The sequence below is a fragment of the Leptonychotes weddellii genome, chromosome 5 (genome assembly GCF_054177405.1).
Source record: "Leptonychotes weddellii isolate Sample4059 chromosome 5, ASM5417740v2, whole genome shotgun sequence".
Lineage (NCBI taxonomy): Eukaryota > Metazoa > Chordata > Mammalia > Carnivora > Phocidae > Leptonychotes > Leptonychotes weddellii.
In genome coordinates, this window is record NC_138373.1 from 66,206,705 (window position 1) to 66,228,546 (window position 21,842).

A 21,842-nucleotide genomic window follows, 5' to 3' on the forward strand; every position below is an offset into this window, starting at 1 on the left:
TATAGAAAAATATTCTCTAGAAAATAATTATGAAGATGAAGGTTAGCAAGCCTAAGCAAAAAAAAAGAGGGAGTATCATTTTCATCATCTGTAAAATGATAGGGTTGACTTAGATGATGCACAACTTAATTTATGATTCAGTAACGCTGGTTATTTAAGAGCACATTATTTCCTGGGTTTTATTTTACCCTAATGAATATTTTTGTAACCTAAAGAATAATAATACAAAAAGGCATACAGAAGAATGAGAAGCTCATAAACACTGACTATTACCTACCACAAAGGGTTGTTTTAAGAATTAAATGAGAAAAGTGCTTAGCACAATGCCAGTGTGCTTCGCAAATGTTACTGGCGGCTACTGTTGGTATCATTAAGTACTCACAGGTCTTTAGTCTTTTTTTCTTCTCTCATGGGGGAGCTAGGGTCCAGATGGGAAAGTTCTGGGGGGAGCTCCTTTCCTTGGGCCAGCAGCCATGCCCTTTCTTCCCTGAGCTTTCTCCTCTTCGCTCGATCTACAATGAACACAGTGCATTACGGTACAAGTGAGGTTAAGCACTCTTTAGATGATTAGATTAGATGTGTGTTAATCATTTTGAGAAAGGAAAGAAACAAAGATCACCTATATCATAAAATTATTTTTGCTTCTTTTGCCATCCTCTTAGTAATTAGGATGATTCTACAGCTTTATGAAAAATATAAACTTGTGGAACCCATTTCCTTTATGCATATTGAGCTCAAGGGCTGGGGAGGGATGAGCGTGGTAGGGAGGGCACTGGGAAGGAGAGGGAGGAAAGAGCAAGGATGAAGAAAAACAGAACTAGAAAAAAAAGGAAAAAATAGAAGATTGAATGAAGATTATCCTTCTTTGAATACCTGAGGCCTTTCCAATCTTTCTCTCAGAAAAACAACATCCCCCTTTTAAGGACCAGACTTTCAATCCAAACATATACAGAATTTTATACGCATATCTAAGCTCTCAGGGTTTTGTATTTACAAAGGCATCCTTGCACACCAATTGTCTTTGCTCTTCAATCCACCCCTACCACTGGCAGCTGGCCCTTACCAAGCCAGGGGTAGTCATAAATTTGGCTGGGAACAAGAGAAAGATGCCAGCTGGAACTGGCAAGGAGCTGGAACACAGGGATGATCTTTTTCTGGCTCTAGCCCTAGCCATGAGAAACACACTTGGCATTCCACTACTGGCCTGATGGGACACTCACTGCCAGAGGGAGCCGGAAGGTAAGGAGGAAAGAAGAGGCAGGGAGATAAAGAACACTGTCAGACAGAAGACATAAACATGGAAGGGAGAAGGCAGGACACATCTTCTATTTTCTTCCCTAAGGGACAGGCTCCACATCTGTACCCTGGCTAGGAGTATGACATGACCCTGCTAAGTGTTTTCTCTGTCTAGTTCTGTTTGACTTGTGTTTTTATTCTTACACTATCACTTATAAACTTAAATTTATATCTGCTTTAATTAGTCAAAGGCACTTTGCTATACTGTTTTTTAAAAAATGATTTCAAGATTAAAGTATAACAATTAATGAATATCCATAAACCTAACAAACTGTCAGATTTTAACATTTTTGCTTTAGTAACCTTAATACAGTAGTGCTTTCTGGTTGGTTGCAATTTTTTGCATCTTGTAAATAATATAATGACAATTCTTTTGACATGCCTTCTCAGGCACATGTGTGTGTTCTCTGGGATGTACGCCTAGCAGTGGAATTGCCAGAGTGCTTTCCAAAGGGGTACAGCTATTCTTTCCATAGTGATAGGAGTTACCTCACACTTACTTGGTATGATAAAACTAGCATTTTTGCCCAACTGATAAGTATTGCTAAGGAATTTTGATGCTTTCATTTGCATTTTCCTGACTCGAGTGATATTGAACATATTTTCATGTTTACTGACCATTTAGCATTCTCTTGTGTGAATTTCCTGCTTATAAATACTTGGCCCTTTTCCTTTGGGTTGCTGCATTTCTAATGGATTTAGAGAAGTGCTTTAAAGAATCTGGATAATAAGTCTTTGATGGTTATGTGTTAAAATTAGCTTCTACTTTGACTCGTCTTTCCATTTTGTTTATGGTGTTTATGTAAGTTTTAAACAATTCATGTAGTAAAACATTATCAATCTCCCTCCCTTTGTGGCTTGTGCCTTTTGTACTTAATACATTCTCAATGCGGAGTATGCTCAAATTTCTATCATCCTCTCCCTCTGCTCCTCCCACCCCCGACTTGTACTTGCATGCTCTCTCTCAAAGAAAAAAAAAAATCCATTACTGCCTCTGCCTATTTTATTTAGCTTCCAAGAATTCAGGAAAAATTTATTGTTGTAACTATTTTATAGCCTGTAAAAATTCTCTCCACATTTTCCCCATGATAACTATCATTTGTGAGCTTGCTGTGTGCTAGGGACTACCTGTCTTTTATTTAATCCCTCTAACAAGGTCTGCACAGCCCTACGTGATTTGACCCCTGGTTACCTCTGTGAACTCATTTCCTGCCCATCTTTCCTTGCTTTGCTCTTTGGTCCGTACTGGCCTTCCTCCTGCATATTCCTTCCTCAGGGCCTGTGCACCTGCTGTTTCCTCTGTCTTCCCCCGTCACATGTTCATATGGCACCTGCATCCACTTCATTACGAAATGTCACATATTCAGAGAGGGCTTTCTTGACAAGCTTATTTAAATGCCACCGACATCATGTCACTCTTTATCTCTAAACCTGTTTTATTTTTTTTTAGATCGTTCACCTCCAAATATGATTCTACAATATCTGTTTGTTCTGTTTTCCCACCACTGGAATGTAAGCCCCATGAAAGGATTAACTTCTTTTGTTTAATATCTATATTCCTAGAACAAAGCCTGGCACAGAATGGGTGATCAAAATGTATTTGTTGACTTAAAGAACAATCTATAACATAGGTATTATTAATCTTACAGGTACAGAAACGTTTAAACCATAAAAAAATAAGTTTTGAACCTGTCTGTATAAAAGTCAAATGAGAACAGTGTAGCAAATAAAAAACGACACTGAAAATTACAGAGTCCCCTTAAAAACTATACAAAATTAAAGCCATAGTTACTATCTTGAGAATTTAAATCTAGCATTGGAAATGAAACCTATGAAACATTTTACAAGTAGGATATACTACATATTGTCGCACAGCCTAAATTTGTAGATTAAATGCACTAAGTAAGGATTTTATAATGAAGAAGTGATCACAGTAGGAATGGGGCTAACCTATGAACAAACAGAAGGCACTACTACTTAGGAATGGGAGGGAAAAACGCATACAATAAGGCCAGAATCCTTTAAATTTTACAGCCAAAATTTATTTAAATTTTGCACTGAAACACTGCATTAAAAAGTCAAATCCAGGTTGTGCAGTTTTATTCAAAAATTTAAAAATTCACTAAATTTACCTGAAAGGAAGAAATACTAGTCTGTATTCAACTAAGCTGATGATTTGTTACCATATGATTTATCCGGTTTAGCTTATAAATACAACTGCTATCTCATACATCTAGGGACAGTTATTATCTTTGTATTAACTGCAAATGAAAAAGAAATCTAAGACCAAAACCTAGACCCAAGTCTGAGAAAAAGGATTTGTCCTAATAAAATCAATGGTAGGGCGCCTGGGTGGCTCAGTTGGTTAAGCGACTGCCTTCGGCTCAGGTCATGATCCTGGAGTCCCTGGATCGAGTCCCGCATCGGGCTCCCTGCTTCGTCCTCTGACCCTATCCCCTCTCATGTGTTCTCTCTCTCTCATTCTCCCTCTCTCAAATAAATAAACAAAATCTTTTAAAAAAAAAAAAAATCAATGGTAACATCAAAAACTAATGATGTATTGTATGGTGATTAACATAACAATAAAAAATAAAAAAAGAAAAAAAAATCAATGGTAGTAATCTAGATTTGTATAGTGCCATACTTGAAAAAAAAATCTTTAAGATTTTTCTTTACACATTTCAATTGTGCTTAAATTTATTTCTATGAAACTTGTCATCAATACTTTAATATTTTTTTCTATTTTACATGAGGGATGTACGCAGATGAGGGCAATAAGTGGTAAAACTGAAAGGAACACCAAGAATAACAAATACAAGTGTGCAGAAGGAATGCACATGCAATGAGATTGGATCCAGAAGAATAAACAAGAAAAAGTGCAATTAACAAGACATTTAAATAGAAATTGTCGGAAGTAGCTTAGATCTAGGATAGAACCTAGTTTGATTTCGCTTTGGCCAGAGGAGGGCTATTCCCATACCACATGTACTGTGCAGAAAGCCCACATACCTTCCACTGCCTTGACCTTTTCCTCCAGCTCTCGTTTCCTCTCTTCCTTTAACATCTGCTCCTGCTCCTTCTTCTGCACTGCTAGAAGAATTTGACGTTCTTCCTCCTCCTCTTTGCGCTTCTGTTTTTCTATTCGGGTAAGCACAGGGGTCTCCTATAAAGAGCCAATTAAGTGTACAGAGTCAATATACAATAATGTAAGATCAGTTTTTTGCACTAAGATTCAATTTTTACTGAATTCAACCTATTCAATAAATAATATTAGATAGGGAATTTATATCATAACCACAAGTTAATTTTATCATCTATAAAATAAACATATGGAGATCTATAACTAACACTAAAACACAATGGCTACTTGAAATAAGGTAAAGTTTTGGTCCCAATGTTTACATAATTTGTAGTCTTTGGGAGATAATCCTGTATGTTGGACCAGAGAAGAGAAACTGAGGCAGTTCAGAGACACCACTCTTACAGATGTAATATCTAATAAAAGTGACATCTTAAAAAGTACTCTCATCTAAATAAACTTTAAAAAGAATGAAAGAACATAGGGTCACAATTTCAATGTGCAAGACTTTGAAACCCTTAACATTTATACTTTACAAAAAAAACAATGAATAAAATTGGGAGTTTGGTGGGAGGGGCCACCATTTTGCCTTAAGATACAGAAAAGAAAAAGGCAACTGCACAAAAACTCATAAAATTACTCAGACTGGAGAGCATTTTCCCTTGTTTTTCACAGAAATGACATTAACATAAAGATTTCAGTTGGTCACTGGGAAACTGATTGCCTAAGAAATCTAACAAAAGATAAAGAAAAACAGGACCATTACCAAAATAATCTATTAAAAGTTTTACTCTGCATATTTTCCAATATAAATAGATCTGAGCCATTCTGTAAACCAGAATAGTGAAGCTAGGGCTGAAATTATTTATTTTCATTTCTTCCCTTGACTTCTGTGCTGATATGAAAGCTAGAACGTTTTAAAAAATTGTTATTGAGGGGCGCCTGGGTGGCTCAGCCGTTAAGCGTCTGCCTTCGGCTCAGGTCATGATCCCAGGGTCCTGGGATCGAGCCCCGCATTGGGCTCCCTGCTCCGCGGGAAGCCTGCTTCTCCCTCTCCCACTCCCCCTGCTTGTGTTCCCTCTCTCGCTGTGTCTCTGTCTGTCAAATAAATAAATAAAAAATCTTAAAAAAAAAAAAATTGTTATTGAAGAAGTAGTAACTGTTGCCTGAAATAGAGAACATGCATAAGTTGCAGAGACAGAAAAATGAATCTGGTATTAACAAAGGGAGAATTCGGGGCGCCTGGGTGGCTCAGTCGTTAAGCGTCTGCCTTCGGCTCAGGTCATGATCCTGGGGTCCTGGGATCGAGCCCTGCATTGGGCTCCCTGCTCCGCGGGAAGCCTGCTTCTCCCTCTCCCACTCCCCCTGCTTATGTTCCCTTTCTCGCTGTGTCTCTGTCAAATAAATAAAATCTTTAAACACAAAAACAAAAACAAAGGGAGAATTCACAATACCCTAATAGAAAAGATAACATTAATTATCCTATTTTAGATAAACCTTAATCAGGAATGTGAAGCTTTTCTTCACAGATCTTTTTGGTAGGAAGAAGACCTGCTAGATAAATTTTCAAAGGTTTTATACCATGGAAATTACAAAAGTGGTCTTAAAGAGGAGAGAAGAGACTAACACAGACTGACATTTCCAAGTCATTTATAAGTCTTCACTGAACACAGAAACTGGTCTTTGGAACCAAGTTCAATTTCTCATTTGAGTCTGAATTTGGAAGTGGTCTTGCCTAGATAGTAGACCTTCCTAAAGTCACTTGACCTTTCAAATCCTACGAACTTGAGTTTAAAAGAGTCTGTTACTACAAGGTAAAAATCTGAAATGAGTAAGAACGGAGATGAAAATGAAAAAACAAAAAAAACCCAACAAAAACCAAAAAAAATCCCTAAACACCCAGATAAACCAAAAAAACCCAAAAACCATCATCACACACCTAATACTGAAAAACTAAAGAAAGTTCCCTAAAATCTTTATCCTATAACCAGAGCAGGCAGTTTCGATATGCTAGATATTGTTTCTGAAATGGGGAGGCTACTGACATTAAGGAAAATTCTGAAGAATGTATCTCTAGCTAGTGCCTCCTAAATGCTATTTAAGCATCTTCTCTCCATTACACAAGTACACCCACCCCACAAGTCCTTCATTATTCCAACTTTTTGGTAACACCTTTACCCAGCTCAAAAGTTACCAGGAACTTCGGTTGTTAAAACAAACCGAAACAAATTGCCTTTGCCCCTTTCAGTTATATAGTGACTCCAAGCAGGGGTAAGGGGAGGAGACAGAGGAAAGCTAAGCCCGGTCAAAGGAATTATTTCATCCCAATAAAATTGTAGTACTTTCTACATGTATGTCAGATGCAATGAAAAAAAGAGAAAAAACAGGTGTACAGGCCATAAGTTATTTACATATAAATAATAATAATAATAATAATGTATATTCTGCCCCTTCCCTCAAAGGACAGCAGGTGAGAACACGTGAAATATTCTTCTTTCAACCAGTACAAGGGGATATTAAATAGAGTCAGCATTTTATTTTATTTTTATTTTTTTAAAGATTTTATTTATTTATTTGACAAGAGAGACAGCGAGAGCAGGAACACAAGCAGGGGGAGTGGGAGAGGGAGAAGCAGGCTTCCTGCCGAGCAGGGAGCCCAATGTGGGACTCGATCCCAGGACCCTGGGATCATAACCTGAACCGAAGGCAGACGCTTAACGACTGAGCCACCCAGGCGCCCTAGAGTCAGCATTTTAATAAGGACTAAAGAAATTCAAGCTAATGTGAATGGAAGTATTAAGTCACCAAAGAGTCATCTGTAAATAAACATGGGAGGTGTTTCATGTTTGAAGTCAATGGAAGCGGGGAAAGGAAAAAAAAAAAGATAAATAAATCTCAAGAATGTCTATATAATTATTTTTGCAACAAGTATGACAATTTATATGTCTTACAAATCAATTAACAATAGGTAGTTCAGTCAGTTAAGTGTCCAACTCAATTTTGGCTTAGGTCATGATCTCAGGGTTGTACGCCTGCACTGGGCTCCCTGTGGAGCCCCCCCACCCATTTGCACAAGCTCCCTCTCTCAAAAAACCCCCAACACAAATCAGTTAACAATGGCCCCCCCCCAAAACAGATTGAACATGAATACAAAATTCACGGGAGATAAAAACCACTGTCCATGATCAAAAGAAATGTAAAATAGCCTTTTCACTTACAAAATGTGAAAGATAAGAAGTGATACATTTGTAAAGATGTGGTAAAATGAATGCTATCTGTTGCAGCACAGGTCTTCTGGAGGACAATTTGTACGTATATTTTTATAAATATATTATTTGTCTTAATATATATATTAAGAACCCTAAACAGAGTAATTACACTTTTATGACTTTATTGTAAAAATGAGATAGGCAGGCAAAGATATTTCTCTAAGAAGGTTTGAGTCAACATTATTTAAAATGGTGAAAACTTATAGGAGCGCCTGGGTGGCTCTGTCTTAGGCGTCTGCCTTCGGCTCAGGTCATGATCTTGGAGTCCCTGGATCGAGTCCCGCATCGGGCTCCCTGCTCGGTGGGGAGTCTGCTTCTCCCTCTGACCCTCCCCCCCTCATGTGCTCTCTCTCTCCTTCGCTTTCAAATAAATAAAATCTTTTTTAAAAAATAAAATAAAAAAAATAAAATGGTGAAAACTTATACTAAATGTTTAATAATAGGTAAAATTATGTAGTCATCACTATAAAATCAAGAGAACTTATTTTAAGATTTATTTTAGAAATAGGGAGGAAGGGGGAGAGAGTGTGAGGGTGCACAGGAGGAGGGGCAGATGGAGGAGGAGACAGAATCTCAAGCAGACTCCCAGCTGAGCCCTGAGCCTGACACAGGGCTTGATTTCAAGAACATGAGATCACAACCTGAGCAGAAACCAACCGAGCCACCAAGGTGCCCCAACAGAAGTTGTAATTCTGAGGAATTTTTAACGAAATATGAAAATGCTCACAATGTTAAATGAAAAACACAGACGACAAAATAATATTCAATAAGATGCCAGTTTTGTAATAAATGCATAGAGAAAGGGCCTGAAGCAAATAGGTAAAAATGTAGGAGTGATGATTTGTGAATTGTGAGATTACTAGGTCTTCCACAGTATTCTAATATATTCCCTCAAGTTTTCTATAAGAGCACATAAATTCTTTTGGACTTAGAACAACTCCTTCCCAAGTAAACTGGAGAAATGAACTATTAGGACATATTCTAAAATGATCTAGTTTTTATTAACTTTTTACTCCCTCTGCTATATGTTCCCTGTTAAAAGTCTAAAATATGTTAAAGTACCCAAAGGTTAGAACTTTTCAATTTTTAAGATGAGGTACTAAAAACTGATTATGAATAGTTTATTTTGGTAACAATGAAGCAGGAATCTTAAAGTTTAGGATAATTACAGATGGAAAAAATTGCTGTTAAATCAGAGGCCCTACATCATTTAAAAATATGTAAAACTTACTCTCATATAGTTTTTTGTTAAAACTCCAAGTGAAATTCACATAAAATTAACAATTTTGAAGCGTGTAACTCAGTGGCATTTAGTACATTCACAGTGTTGTGTAAGCACCACCTACACTAGGTTGCAAAACATTTTTAGCACCCCAGAAGAAAACAACGAATCCATTAACGAGCCAGTCCTTACTCCCCACTCCTCTAGCTCCTGGCAACCACGCATCTGCTCTCTGTGTGGATTTACTTGCTCTGGATATTTCACATAAATGGAGTCATGCAATATCTATCTATTTAGTTGCTTTTTATCCCCAATACATTAATATTTAAATATGCTAAGCACATAAGATACAATAACTAACTTAAATTTATGGCATCTTAAAAAACTTATCAATAGCAAAAAACCAATCTGATTTAAAAAATAGGCAGAGGACCAGAACAGACATTTTTCCAAAGAAGATATACAGATGGTCAACAGGTACATGAAATGGTGCTCCCCATTTCTTATCATCAGGGAAATGCAAATCAAAACCACAGTGAGATGATATTGCTTCACACCTGTTAGACTGGCTATCATTAAAAAGACAAGAAGTAACAAGTGTTGGCCAGGATGTAGACAAAAGGAAAGCTTCATGCACTGTTGGTGGGAATGTAAATTGGTACGTGGTTCTCTTTCATCATGTGTTATAATTTCAGCAGTTCTTATCTGATGTGAATTCTCAACAATTATTATTTTATATAAATTGCATCATATACATCTAAAAAAAACGTCCAAGTGCATCAAGAGTGTTTTAAAAGTTACTGTTATGATTTCCAGCAGTGTTAATGAACATACCACTAAAAGACAGGATTCACTGCCTGAAGACACTTTTGCTAGTGTTTTAAACTTTAATAGTTTAAAGAACAAGTACAACCAAATGAACAAAAACAAAACAAAAAACTGAAAAGATAAAAAAAAATTCTTACACCGTTTGGCACTGCAATGTTCTTTTTTTTCTTTAAAAGGGGTCAGTTGTAAACCAGGTGGTATCTAAATCTTTTATAGATTAAGAAAGAGACATGCTAGAATCAAGGAGGGATTTTAATGAGAAGCTAATTAGAAACACTACTTTGAAACCCTCTAAAGTATTATAAATAGAATCTGAAGCAGTGCCCAGGACTCCCCTTCCGTGCTCCCTCCTCACCCAGGGCAGGTTACCAGACACCCTGGCACCCTTGCCAACTTTAGTAGCACACTCGAGACTATACTACCACAAAGAGCTCCCTAGCAACTAGCAACAGCAATGTCCAGAGTCTACTGACAAAAATAACCAATGCAGCCCTAATCCCAAAGTTCAGAAAGACTACCTCCCTTTGCTCATATTTTCCCCAGGAGTCACAATTAAAAGACTTTTCGAGGCAAAAAGATTGGACTCCTGGGTGACCAATATAGGTCATACACCCTGCCTATAAGGCTTTTATCGCCTGAAGATTTTCTGCTGCTTAAACAAATGCACAAAACTCATGCCACATCTAAGTTTTCTCTAGGATAACTGGGTATTGGAGCAGATATTCAGGATCTCTGCAATACCATGGTTAGTTATACCTAAAACTAAAGACAGCAGAAAAAAAGAGAAACACTGCTAAGAATAACTGAAAGAAGAAATTTTAGTGTCTGCAGCTAAGCTTTTCTTACAGCCATGAAGAACCTTTTGGTCTGTATTCAGATTACTATGCAATCTGCAATGTACACTAGGGCATTCAGGACTCAGTCAAGGGCAATGAACAGAAAATAGGAAAGAGAACTTTAAAGGAGGTGTTAACTGTCAAGGTATTGAAGAAAAGTGGAGAGGACACAACAAAACAAAAGGAACTAGAAAACCATTTGAGAACTATGGCTGGATACCAATTACCAAAGGCCATTCCAAATCCAATGACTGCTATAGGAAACAAGAGACTGGGGAGACTGAAGCAGTCATTACAGAATTGTCAATCCAAAGGTAATTAAGTGTTGGGCAATTTATCTACTGGCAAGAACACATCTATGAGCTAAAAAAGAGAAATAAAGGGTAAATGCAAATGTATTTAAGTAAATAAAAATTTATAAACTAACTTTTTGTTTTCTTTAGGCTCAAGGTAGAATATACTTAGTTAACGACAAGATCTGTGTAATAAACGACCATGTTGTCACTTCAGTTTAAGAGTCATGAAAACATCACCCTGAGGCACTAAGAAGGCGCCATACTTTCTAAGGCCACTAAACTATGTAATATTCAATGAAACATAAGGCTAAAAGTAATTAAAAGGTTGAAAAGTACACAGGCCAGCACAGAGACTGGACTCCAGAGTGAGATTAGCAGAAGAAAAACCTCTAGCGAAGGAAGAGTGAGGAAATGGAGGGCTTAGACGGAGGGCCATGAGCACGAGGTGCCTCCTAGAAACTTCACAGAATGGGAAGAGGGATCTGGAGTTCGCACTTCCACTAACACCGCCTCTCCCTTCTTCCTGGCTCCATCCTTCAGTTCCTTCTCCTACCTGACTTCTAGCATCCAATATGGCAACACCTGCAATCCTTAGGCCTCATTCCATTATCATCTTGCTAATTTTTAAATCTCAGTAAATATAAGTATCAATTCTGTCCCTTCCTCCAAGTGTGATACTAAAGTCATTTAACTACTCTAGGTTACAAAATGAAAATACCCACACATAGTTGGCTCCTGGGTGCTGGAAAACCCTTTTTTTAATACATTAGTTGCTGACCCAAATATCTTGTCTTCATTAGATCTCCACTCCTACCTGATGCCCTATCTCCACCTTCAGAGGACAGAGGAACATGCAACATGAACTCCTAATATTTTCCTGCCCCCTCAAAAGTTTGTGTCTTTAACTTGAGAAATGGGAGCAACTCTATTCCCTGGCAAGACCCTGCTCTTAGGCACGTCATCTTATCAGACTCAGCTACATGCATTCCCTTTCTCATTCATGGACATCTTTCATGTCCATGCGACATCTCCAATTTTAAAAAAGGAAACTGCCACAAGCTCTCCGCAATCCTTTTTCCTCTTTACTTTTTCATGATTTGTTTTCTTTGTCATATTTCTCAAAACCACAACAGGATAATCCCTGAGAACTTTTATTCCCTACTCATCCTCTTGCAACCTGACCCTGACACCAACCATTCTCTAATGACCTCTCCTGCCACACCCCACCCCCATCATCTCCTCCATTTTAGACCCACATTTCCAACAGCAGGGACCCCACTGCTCTTTCGTGCTGCAAGTATATTATCACTAAATGATTTCTTACTTTCCAGTTTTTCCTTAAAAATCATTTATCATGGTATAACCAGAGAGGTACCTTCTTAAAACAAAGATCTAATGACATAAACTCACTTACCACTACTGCCTGCCTATTGAAGAGAAGCTTGATAGTCAGGGGACTCCAAAATCTGATTGTTTCAGCATTTTCTTCCACTATATATTACAACATATCTTATATGCCAGAAACAAATCCAAATATAAACTGTTCTTTGACCACATGATATATCCACCTGCCTCTGTGCTTTGTTTATATTACTCTTGTATATTACTCTTCCACCACCAAAATCTTAGCTATCCTGCAAGGTCTGGGAGAAATATAGCTCTGCTTGTCCCAGCTCCCCTTTCTTTGCCCACCACTAATATCTTCCATCTTTGCACTCATGAACTTCTACTACATATATATCTATTATAGTATTTATCCTTCTCATTTCTATTAGATTTATCATCCCAGGAGATTAACTGTAAGATCCAAAAGAGCACAGCCTCATTTCATACTTTTTAAATTGCTTCCCTTTCTAAAAATGCATCTTACATATAGGAATGCTCCATAAAGGTCTGGGATCTAAAAATTGAGGCAAAGTTAAATTAAAAAGTAGGAATAAAAGGAGTACCTGAAATAAAATGGAGCAATCCTTTTGAACACTGAAAATTCCTCTCTACTCTCACACACACTCACCTCTCGCTTGATGGATTTGATGGACAGGTGGTCAGACATCCACCTAGGTTGCAACTCTGCTTTTGTGCGCTGTGGACGTTTTCCCTATAGTTAGAAGTGAGGAAAAGAAAGGAAAAGACAGATTAGGGTGTTCTCAGCTACTGCTGCTGCTGCCAGAAGAAGAGTGGCCTTTAAGGCACACAGGTGATGGCCTTACCTAAGATGAGAGCCAAAGGCATCATTTGGACAGTCAGTAAAAATGACTATTCCACTCCAGAAGGTAACAAGCCAGTTTATTCTCTTAAAAAAAATAAAACAAAAAAACTGATAGACACTAAGGGTCTCCTCTGTCAATCTTTAACACTAGCAGAAAACTCCTTTAACTGCTTAAACATTAAAAAAAATGTTTTGTTTCAAGTTATTAAGGGAAAGCCATGTTTTACCACCTTCCGCTGAAGGGAATGGCTCTGAATGAGGGCATTATGAGCAGCTGAAGGTAGAACTCCCCTTTACAAGGCAGTTCAGTGGCAGTAGTGAGAAGTGAGAGGAGCTGCCCAGGCTGAGAATCAAATAGCAAGACAGAAGTGGGGAAAAAGACTCAGTGACTAGAAATCAAGAGTGCTTGCCTGAGAAGATGAAGCCTTGAGAAAATTTAAGAGCTTGAAGGCAATCACTATAGGACATTTCAAGAAAGGAGTCTTGCAAATTATCTAAGACTAAGCAATTATTTAAGGTCAGCGTAAGATTTGGAATATTTGTGGAATAAGCCCCATAGCTTCACCACTGTAACCTATATTGAGGTGGTCAGCAAAGGCTTTGCAGTTCAGTAATTTTGTGGCTTCAATACCAGTATCTGCATCACCCAGGTTTGGTTTTGGCACCACTTAATCCAAAGTCTTCAGACTTGAAAAATCAATGAAGTAAAGGCACAAAGGACTGAAAAAAAAAATTAGATGACAGAATGGTGTGGTTTATACAACATAAAAATACTGCAAAGCAATTTTGGTAGATTTAAAGAGAAGCTTTAGAAAGCATTCGTTTTAGGAGATTGACTAGGCCTCAGTACAAATGCAAGGAATCCAACTGTCAACTTTGACAACACACACAACAGTGTCATGACCCTCTTTTTCACAAAAGCTACCACAGCAGTTTCCTCAAATATGCCTATGAGCAACTCCTTTATGAGCTTCAAGACCCCAAGAGGAAGAGCTCTTCAATTTTAAATAAATGTAAAAATTTACCATGGAACTCCCCAAGATATTGTGGCAGTTTACCATACTAGCAGCAACAGAGCCAATACCAACTTGACCCTTGACCCCAAAGTTTGCCAAATCAGACAAAAATTACTAATGTGGAAGGTGGTATTCTTGATACAGAAGATGAATTTGTTCCCCTACAACTTTACTATATACTCTTGTATGAATTATCTGTCCTCTTAGTCAATTCGTTTGTTAAATATCTAATTAAGTTGTCTAAATATTACAGCTTGTAACATTAACAACAAATACTTTTACTAGCTTATATCCTCGTTCAAACCTTACCATAAAAGCTTAACTTTTATATGGTCAAAGCAGGTTTTCTGATTCTTTTATTATTTCAATGTTTAGGGGACTATCATTACCTCTCAAGATTTATCTTATCTGTTTTTTGTTGTTTTTTTTAAAAGATTTTATTTATCTGACAGAGACACAGTGAGAGAGAGAATACAAGCAGGGGGAGTGGGAGAGGGAGAAGCAGGCTTCCCGCTGAGCAGGGAGCCCAATGTAGGGCTCGATCCCAGGACCCTGGGATCATGACCTGAGCCAACGACTGAGCCACCCAGTAGCCCCTATTTTATCTGTTTTAACTCTCTTTGGACTTGCATTTATTTTGGTGAGAAATGTGGATTTAATTTTCTATCGAGGTTTCTAACCAATTATCTACAGCCATAAACAATGGGAAGGACCAAGTGCCTATTGGTAACTAAGTACTATGCCAGGTACACTGACATGGTTTCCTTTGTTTAATTCCCATAAAAACTTCTGTGAAGTTAGAGCTTTCATTTTACTAATAAAAAATTGAAATTTAGAGGGGCATCTGGGTGGCTCAGTTGGTTGAGCATCTGCCTTCTGAATATTCTAATATTTTGCCTCTTACTCTTTTTGGTTGCATATTTACACTGGATAAAACTTCCAAGACAATGTTATCAGTATCAGGAGCTTAGGTTTAACTATGATGGGTTATGAATTATTATTCTTTTGGCTTTTACTTGTTAGCATTAAGGACTTGACATTTATATTACATTATATTACATATTATGTAATTTATATTACATTTATATTACATTACATATTATATATATATATTACATTATATTACATTTATATTACTGAATGAAGAGGGTATGTTTAATTATATGAGGAAGAGGAATCTAAGATATGTATATCTGAATGAGCAAGGGGAGCTACCCATTTCTTTCTTCATTTTGGAAATGTTTGAAAGTTATCTCTTCTTGAAGGTTTAGAAAATTTACCTATGAATAAATCCAAATGATTCTGGAGCTCTTGATGGCATCCTTTTGTGACAATTCTTCCCCCCTACTTACTGGTCTGCTAAGATTTCTACTGCACAATTTAGATTATCTTACTTTTGTAATCAATACCCCATTTCATTGAGGTTTGCAAATTTAGAGCAATATACACCTTTAAAAATACCAAATCTGGGGCGTCTGGGTGGCTCAGTCGGTTAAGCATGTGCCTTCAGCTCAGGTCATGATTCCAGGGTCCTGGAATCGAGCCCCATGTTGGGCTCCCAGCTCAGCAGGGGAGTCTGCTTCTCCCTCTCCCTCTGCCCCTGCTCCTGTGCACACGCTCTCTCTCTTACCCTCTTAAATAACATCTTTTAAAAAACCAAATACCAAATCTATTATTATTATTATTATTGTTCAGCTTATAATTTCATGTTCCTTCAGAATTATACTTAAGGGTTACCTTATTTTTAATTTTTTATTCTCTTGAAAAGAATCAACCCTTGAATTTTTTGCATCAAAACCATCAGCTTTTTGCTTATAAGACTTTTTTCCCCCTTAGTTTACCTATTCAAAAAAATCTTAGGTTGAATACCGCAGTAAAAAAGCAGAGGCACCTGGGTGGCTCAGTTAAGTGTCCAACTCCTGATTTCAGCTCAGGTCATGACCTCAGGGTCCTGGGATGGAGCCCTACACATCGGGCTCCGAACTCAGTGGGAAGCCTGCTTGGGATTCTCTCTCCCAGTCCCTCTGCCACCCTCCCCACTTGCGCACAATCTCTCTCTCTAAAATAAATAAATCTTTAAAAAAAAAGAAGGGAAGAAATTATAAAAGAAGGTTTAAGCAGATTCGGCATATACCTTATAGATGATTTAATGTGCCATATTAGTGGTATTGATAAAGTCATATACCATGTTATGCATGTAAAGTTATAAAAACCACCTCAACATAATACTTGAAGAAAATCAGATTATGTGCTTCGATTCCTGGAAAAACTGGCATGGTGGGTTGCAGATCACAAAAACTTGTGTAATTTTAGTATATGGAATTAAGTATGTTAATGGGGAAATGCAGGGTTTTTTTGCTCATCCATGAAAATATAATTCTTGAAGCACTATTTATAAGATCCTACTATTAGAGCATGGGGACTTTCTACAATTATCCTTTCAAAGCATCAACCTATTTAAAAGTTATAAATATCATTGGATTCACAACAAATTAATATATCTCTTATTTTGTTTTTCCCTGGGGGTACTGCAGCAATTAATTTATACTTTCTCTACGTAGATTTCATTGGCAGGTGGTCAAATTTGCCTGTTTCTACTAACATGTGCATCAAAAGTATTAGAATTATTGAAATGAAATAAGCAAAGTGAATTATTATTGAGCATCCACCATAGAAAAGGCATTACATTAGGTGCTGTGGGGTTTCAAATAGTAAGACATGGTGCCTAATCCAAAAAGGCTTAAACAAATCAAAATGGAATTAAGTAATGAGAAAACATGTTAGGGAAGAAAATCTTAAAACTGGGAGAAACAAGGGACAGCTTATGGAGAGTAGTATTCAAATGGGTAGAGAAGTAGAGGGGGAAAGATACTCGAAGAAGGCACACACGAGGCTGTATACTGGGTGAAAATATAGAACATGTGGTTTATGAAACTATCAGGTGCTGAAGCTGGAGAAAGCAGCACACACAGCTTACATGTGGAGCTGGGCAGAGCTAGCACTGCAAGTACAGAGACAAATACTCTTCAGAGCTTGCTGCTTAGTGGGAGAGAGGATTCTTTTACCCGTCCCCAAAAAGCAGCATATATAGAGACGTATGCACAGGCTGATAGGAGACATACCTGGGGGCTCTGGGAACATTTCCTGGGGAATGCTATGGGAGAAGGAAAGCTGGTTCCAGACTGTGAAAAGCCATCCTAAGTACTAGGGAGTGGGGGGCACGGAGGACTTCGTGGGGTAAGGAGAATATCCACAGTGAAGGAGAGTGGGTGGCATAAGGTCTCATTTTAACACTCCAGTTGAGAGTGAAGGCTTGTACCACTTCCAGGAGACCATGGAAATACACCCAAAAACTCTATGAATCATCCTTAAATAATGCAGAGGGGAGGAATCATCCATTTGCATACCTTCTGGGCAATCATGTTGCAGATCTCGGGCAGGAAGTCCTCACTGAGGAGCTTATAGAGCTGCCGTTCTCGAAGGGAGGTCCTCTCCCGAAAACTCTCAGTGACCTGTCTCCATTCTTCTTCTGTTTGGCACAGGAGCCACCAAGTGCCTTGACCTGGCCCTTGGGACTCTAATAACGAAAAGGATGAGTTAATTAGATAGATCCCACTAGGACCTTTTTTCATATTTATCCTCAATTTCTACCCTAGGTCATGATGAAAACCATGGAATAAAAAAAAAAAAGAATTTTAGGGGTGCCTGGGTGGCTCAGTCGTTGGGTGTCTGCCTTTGGCTCAGGGGTCATGATCCCAGGGTCCTGGGATCGAGCCTCGCCATGGGGTTTCCCGCTCTGTGGGAGGCCTGATTCTCCACCTCCCACTCCTCCCACCTGGGTTCCCTCTCTTGCTGTGTCTCTGTCAGATAAATAAATCTTCTTCTTTAAAAAAAAAAAAAAAAGGATTTTAATGTTGATAATATATAATTTTGATTTTCCTATTACTAATACCATTTACACCTAAAAATTAAGAATGCCTAAGAGCAATACAAATCTAACTATTGTGACCTTTGTAATTAGACTTTAATATCCTAGAAGTGCTTAAATACACTTATTTTTATTCAAATGGTTTTGATTTGAGCTTCTGCAGAGTATTCCTTATCTCATTTATGTTGACATACTGTAAAGTGATAGTACCCCCTCTGCCAGTTTTATGCAATTTGGATTAAAGAACTGAAATCTAGGTTAGGAAACCAATACACTCCCTTACACAGCATTTTACATTAAGAAGATAGCTCTTTGAGAAGCTGCTCATTCATCCAAGTGTTTGGTGCCCATCCTACTGTGCCATGGTTAGAGGGCACAAGGGAGGATCTCCAGTTATCAATGAGATGGAGAAATGGGTACAGATGAAGTGTGACAAAGAGAGAACTGAAGAAGGGCACTGAGGCTAACGAGGCTATATTGTATTCATTTTTTTTTTTTAAGATTTTATTTATTTATTTGTCAGAGAAAGAGAGAGTGAGAGCACAAGCAAGGGGATTGGCAGGCAGAGGGAGAAGCAGGCTTCCTGCGGAGCAGGGAGCCCGACGTGGGACTCGATCCCAGGACCCTGAGATCATGACCTGAGCCAAAGGCAGACGCTTAACAACTGAGCCACCCAGGCGCCCTATATTGCATTTATCTTAACTGCTCTGCAGGACTCTGAAAAGTGAGTTGCCATCATAATATAAATCAATCATGTTTACTTAATCTTTTCCAAACTCCAACAAAAGTCATTACCATTTCTTGTCTGTGGTTCAGATGCCAAGGAGTTTTCTTCCTGCTTTTCACTGAAAGACAGGAGAAGGAGGCACCAATTAAAACAAAGACATGTCCAAAATTGTTCTGTGCTTCCCCCAAAAGTTAGACCAAATTAATGTAATACAAGGAGTGTGTTTGTTTCAAGGGGACAAAGTTACTCTACTGAGTAAAGGAAGACCAGAATGTAGGTGTGTTGGTACAGAAGGGGAAAAATGATAATATAGGAACCCAATGTAATGGTAACATCCTATATAACAGGAAAATACTAGGTTTTAAAACAGCTTTTTAGAAATCAAACAGAGGAGTTAAGTGTTAACAGTTAAATACCGCCCCCCCCCCCAACTATAGGGATTCTATATAGGGATGTCCTCCTCCCTGATCAGGGCTATACTGAAGCTAAGGCATATTTAATTTAACCTCCTGTAAGGCAGTGGTTAAGAACACAGGCTCTAATGTCAGCCTTGGCTTGCCTCTTACCATGTGACCTTGGAAAGTTAATGAAATTTCCTGTAAAATGTGCTATAAATAATGCCTACCTCACAGGGATGCTGAAGATTAAATTATAAATTACGAAAGTGTTCAGTACAACAGTGTTAAGTATCATTGCTGTATCTCTGAATCATGTAGGTCATTCTCTGCGGACTTCTGTCTGTTCTCAATTATCTATAGCAGTACTGTTCCGTAGAACGTTCTGTGAGAATGAAAATGTCCTGTACTGTCGCCGTACAACATGGCAGCCACGAGCCACTTGTCGCTACTAAGTACTTGAAGTAAGGTTGGTATGACTGAGGAACTGAATTTTAAGTTTTATTTAATTAAAAAATATATAAATACTGTACTGGATACAGAGCTCTACAGGATAAAATCACCAGTAGAGGGTAGTACAAGTCCACATATGCTTAAAATGATTCTATATTCCCAATGCTGACGCACCTTAATTGTTAGTACTTAACAGGGAAATGGAGACAGGTAAACCTAAAACAGCTTTGTGAATCTATAAGAAAAATGTAGATTGCTAACAAAATCCTGCAACAGATGTCATGTGTACAGAACATGATTACAGGACATTTCTCACAAAATGGATAGTAGGAAAGCTATACTCTGTAGTCAAATTTCTGGAAAGTTAAGTGAAACACTGATTCTTAGGTTAAAAAAAAAATAAAATCCTGACTGATTTATTTATAATCTGATTCCTAGAAACTAATACTTCTTAGTAGTTAATAAGCAACAAGAAGAAATCTGGCCTACCTCAAGCATTTAGATTTAGTAGTTCTACAATTTAGAGGGAAGAAGTGGTTTGTTCTCTGTTACTAGAAATATTAAGAATATGACCTAACTTCCAGGAAGTGTATTTACACAGTATATGCTAGATTTTCAAAATTCTTGTATTAAGATTCACGTGGTAGAATTTCCTAAAAGATCATGCATTATGTATAAAATAAAATTTCCCAAATATAATAGAATCTTTTTCCTTGCTAAAGTTAAATATAAAATAGAGTATAAAACTGTTTAAGATCTTACCTGTTCTTTATTGTAGGAAATTGTATTCTAAATTCTAAATACAATAAAGCATATCTGCTACTAAAATCTGCTTATAGGGAAGAATTAATTCCTAAAATTATATGTGATATATAATCCTATTAAAATGCTGATTATTAGGGTTAATCAGGATTAACTTGCTCTACACTCCTTTGAAGAAAATGTGTGGTATAAACATATTGAGCACTTTGTGTGGGTCATAACAGTTTTCAGTCTGTTACATTATCACATTCATTATCCTGTTCAACCTAATCCTTATTATTATTGGTATGCTTATTGTCTAATAAAAGAATAGGCTTAGAGAGGGTAGGTCATGCAGATAGGACTTCCCTAGCACATTTGGTAATTTCATGAGGATTGAGACCCAAGTCTCTATAATCTAAGTCCCATATCCTTCCCATGGCACAAGCAGGGATGAAAGTACAAGTGAAATTAAATTAAGGTCCCTTCTAAGCATGCGGGTTTATGACTGGCACAGACCAACACGAATGTCTTACCTCACTATAATCTCCTCCTGTACTTTCTTCCGTTTTGGGGGTCTTCCTCTTCTTTTTCCTGTTTTCCCAGGAACAGCGGAGACATTTTTTTGTCCTTCACTCTCCCTAAGAAATAGTATATTAAATCAAAATGTTCTGTAACAGAATTGATGTGTTACATATGCTTTTTAAATTAGTAACTACAGTTTTTCTGGTCACGAGTTCACGAAAAAGGATTAAATGCAGTGGTCACAGGGAAAGAGCAGGATGACTCCCTGTCTTCCCTTATTAGCATGGGCAACCAAGGAAAACTTACACTTTACAGTGTTAAAATCTGAGTATGAACTAACACTTCCCTAATAGTTAACAGTGCTCCCAGCAATAATGAAGCCTAAATAAAATAAGACGGCAGCATTATCCTGGGACAGTATGGAAACAAGGTCTCCTCCTCAGGAAGGTGCCCATTTCGGGCCTTCTTTAAGGTCCTTCTGGTCCTATACTGATGCAGCAGATCATTAATTCTAGTAGAAAAAAGGAGTCCTCAAGAACTGATTACAAAAGAACAAGTGCCGCCGGGAGTGACTGCACTGCTGGAGACATGCTGTACACAGTGGTCCGTGGTAAGGGCAGAATGACTCCCCAGGCACCTCAAATCAAGCACCTCATCTCCAAGCAACAGATCTCTCACCACTCTGATAGCAGAGGCTGTGTTATGAATTCTTTTTTATTTTTGTATGAAATAACTCCTGGCCAACTCTTGACAGGCATGCTGTTATACCTAATTCCTTCGTAAGAAAAAAAATTTGTGCTGCAAAATTGTGATGTATATTTTAAATTTTTTAAAGGTTTTATTTATTTATTTGAGAGAGAAAGAGATTGAGAGAGAGACTAAGAGAACGAGTGGGAGGAGGGGTAGAGGGAGAAGCAACTCCCTGCAGAGCATGGAGCCTGATGTGAGACTTGATCCCAAGACCCTGGGATCATGACTTGAGCCAAAGGCAGATGCTTAAGCAACTGAGCCACCCAGGCGCC

The 21,842-nt window shown here is 37.9% G+C and overlaps 1 protein-coding gene across 6 annotated transcripts in view; it reads right to left on the bottom strand.

Moving 5' to 3' along the window:
* Nucleotides 1-21,842, bottom strand: part of CECR2 (CECR2 histone acetyl-lysine reader) — a 173,133-nt gene that overhangs the window by 22,003 nt on the left and 129,288 nt on the right. For 5 of the 6 annotated variants that reach the window (XM_031019326.2, XM_081820909.1, XM_081820908.1 and 2 more), the window contains exons 5-10: nucleotides 20,832-20,936; nucleotides 18,775-18,824; nucleotides 17,459-17,628; nucleotides 12,841-12,924; nucleotides 4,306-4,459; nucleotides 383-512 (exon numbers count right to left, since the gene is read on the bottom strand). In XM_031019326.2, coding sequence (XP_030875186.2) covers nucleotides 383-512; nucleotides 4,306-4,459; nucleotides 12,841-12,924; nucleotides 17,459-17,628; nucleotides 18,775-18,824; nucleotides 20,832-20,936 — 693 coding nt within the window. The remainder of the gene's footprint in view (nucleotides 1-382; nucleotides 513-4,305; nucleotides 4,460-12,840; nucleotides 12,925-17,458; nucleotides 17,629-18,774; nucleotides 18,825-20,831; nucleotides 20,937-21,842) is intronic. The other variant, XM_081820907.1, reaches the window with a different exon arrangement.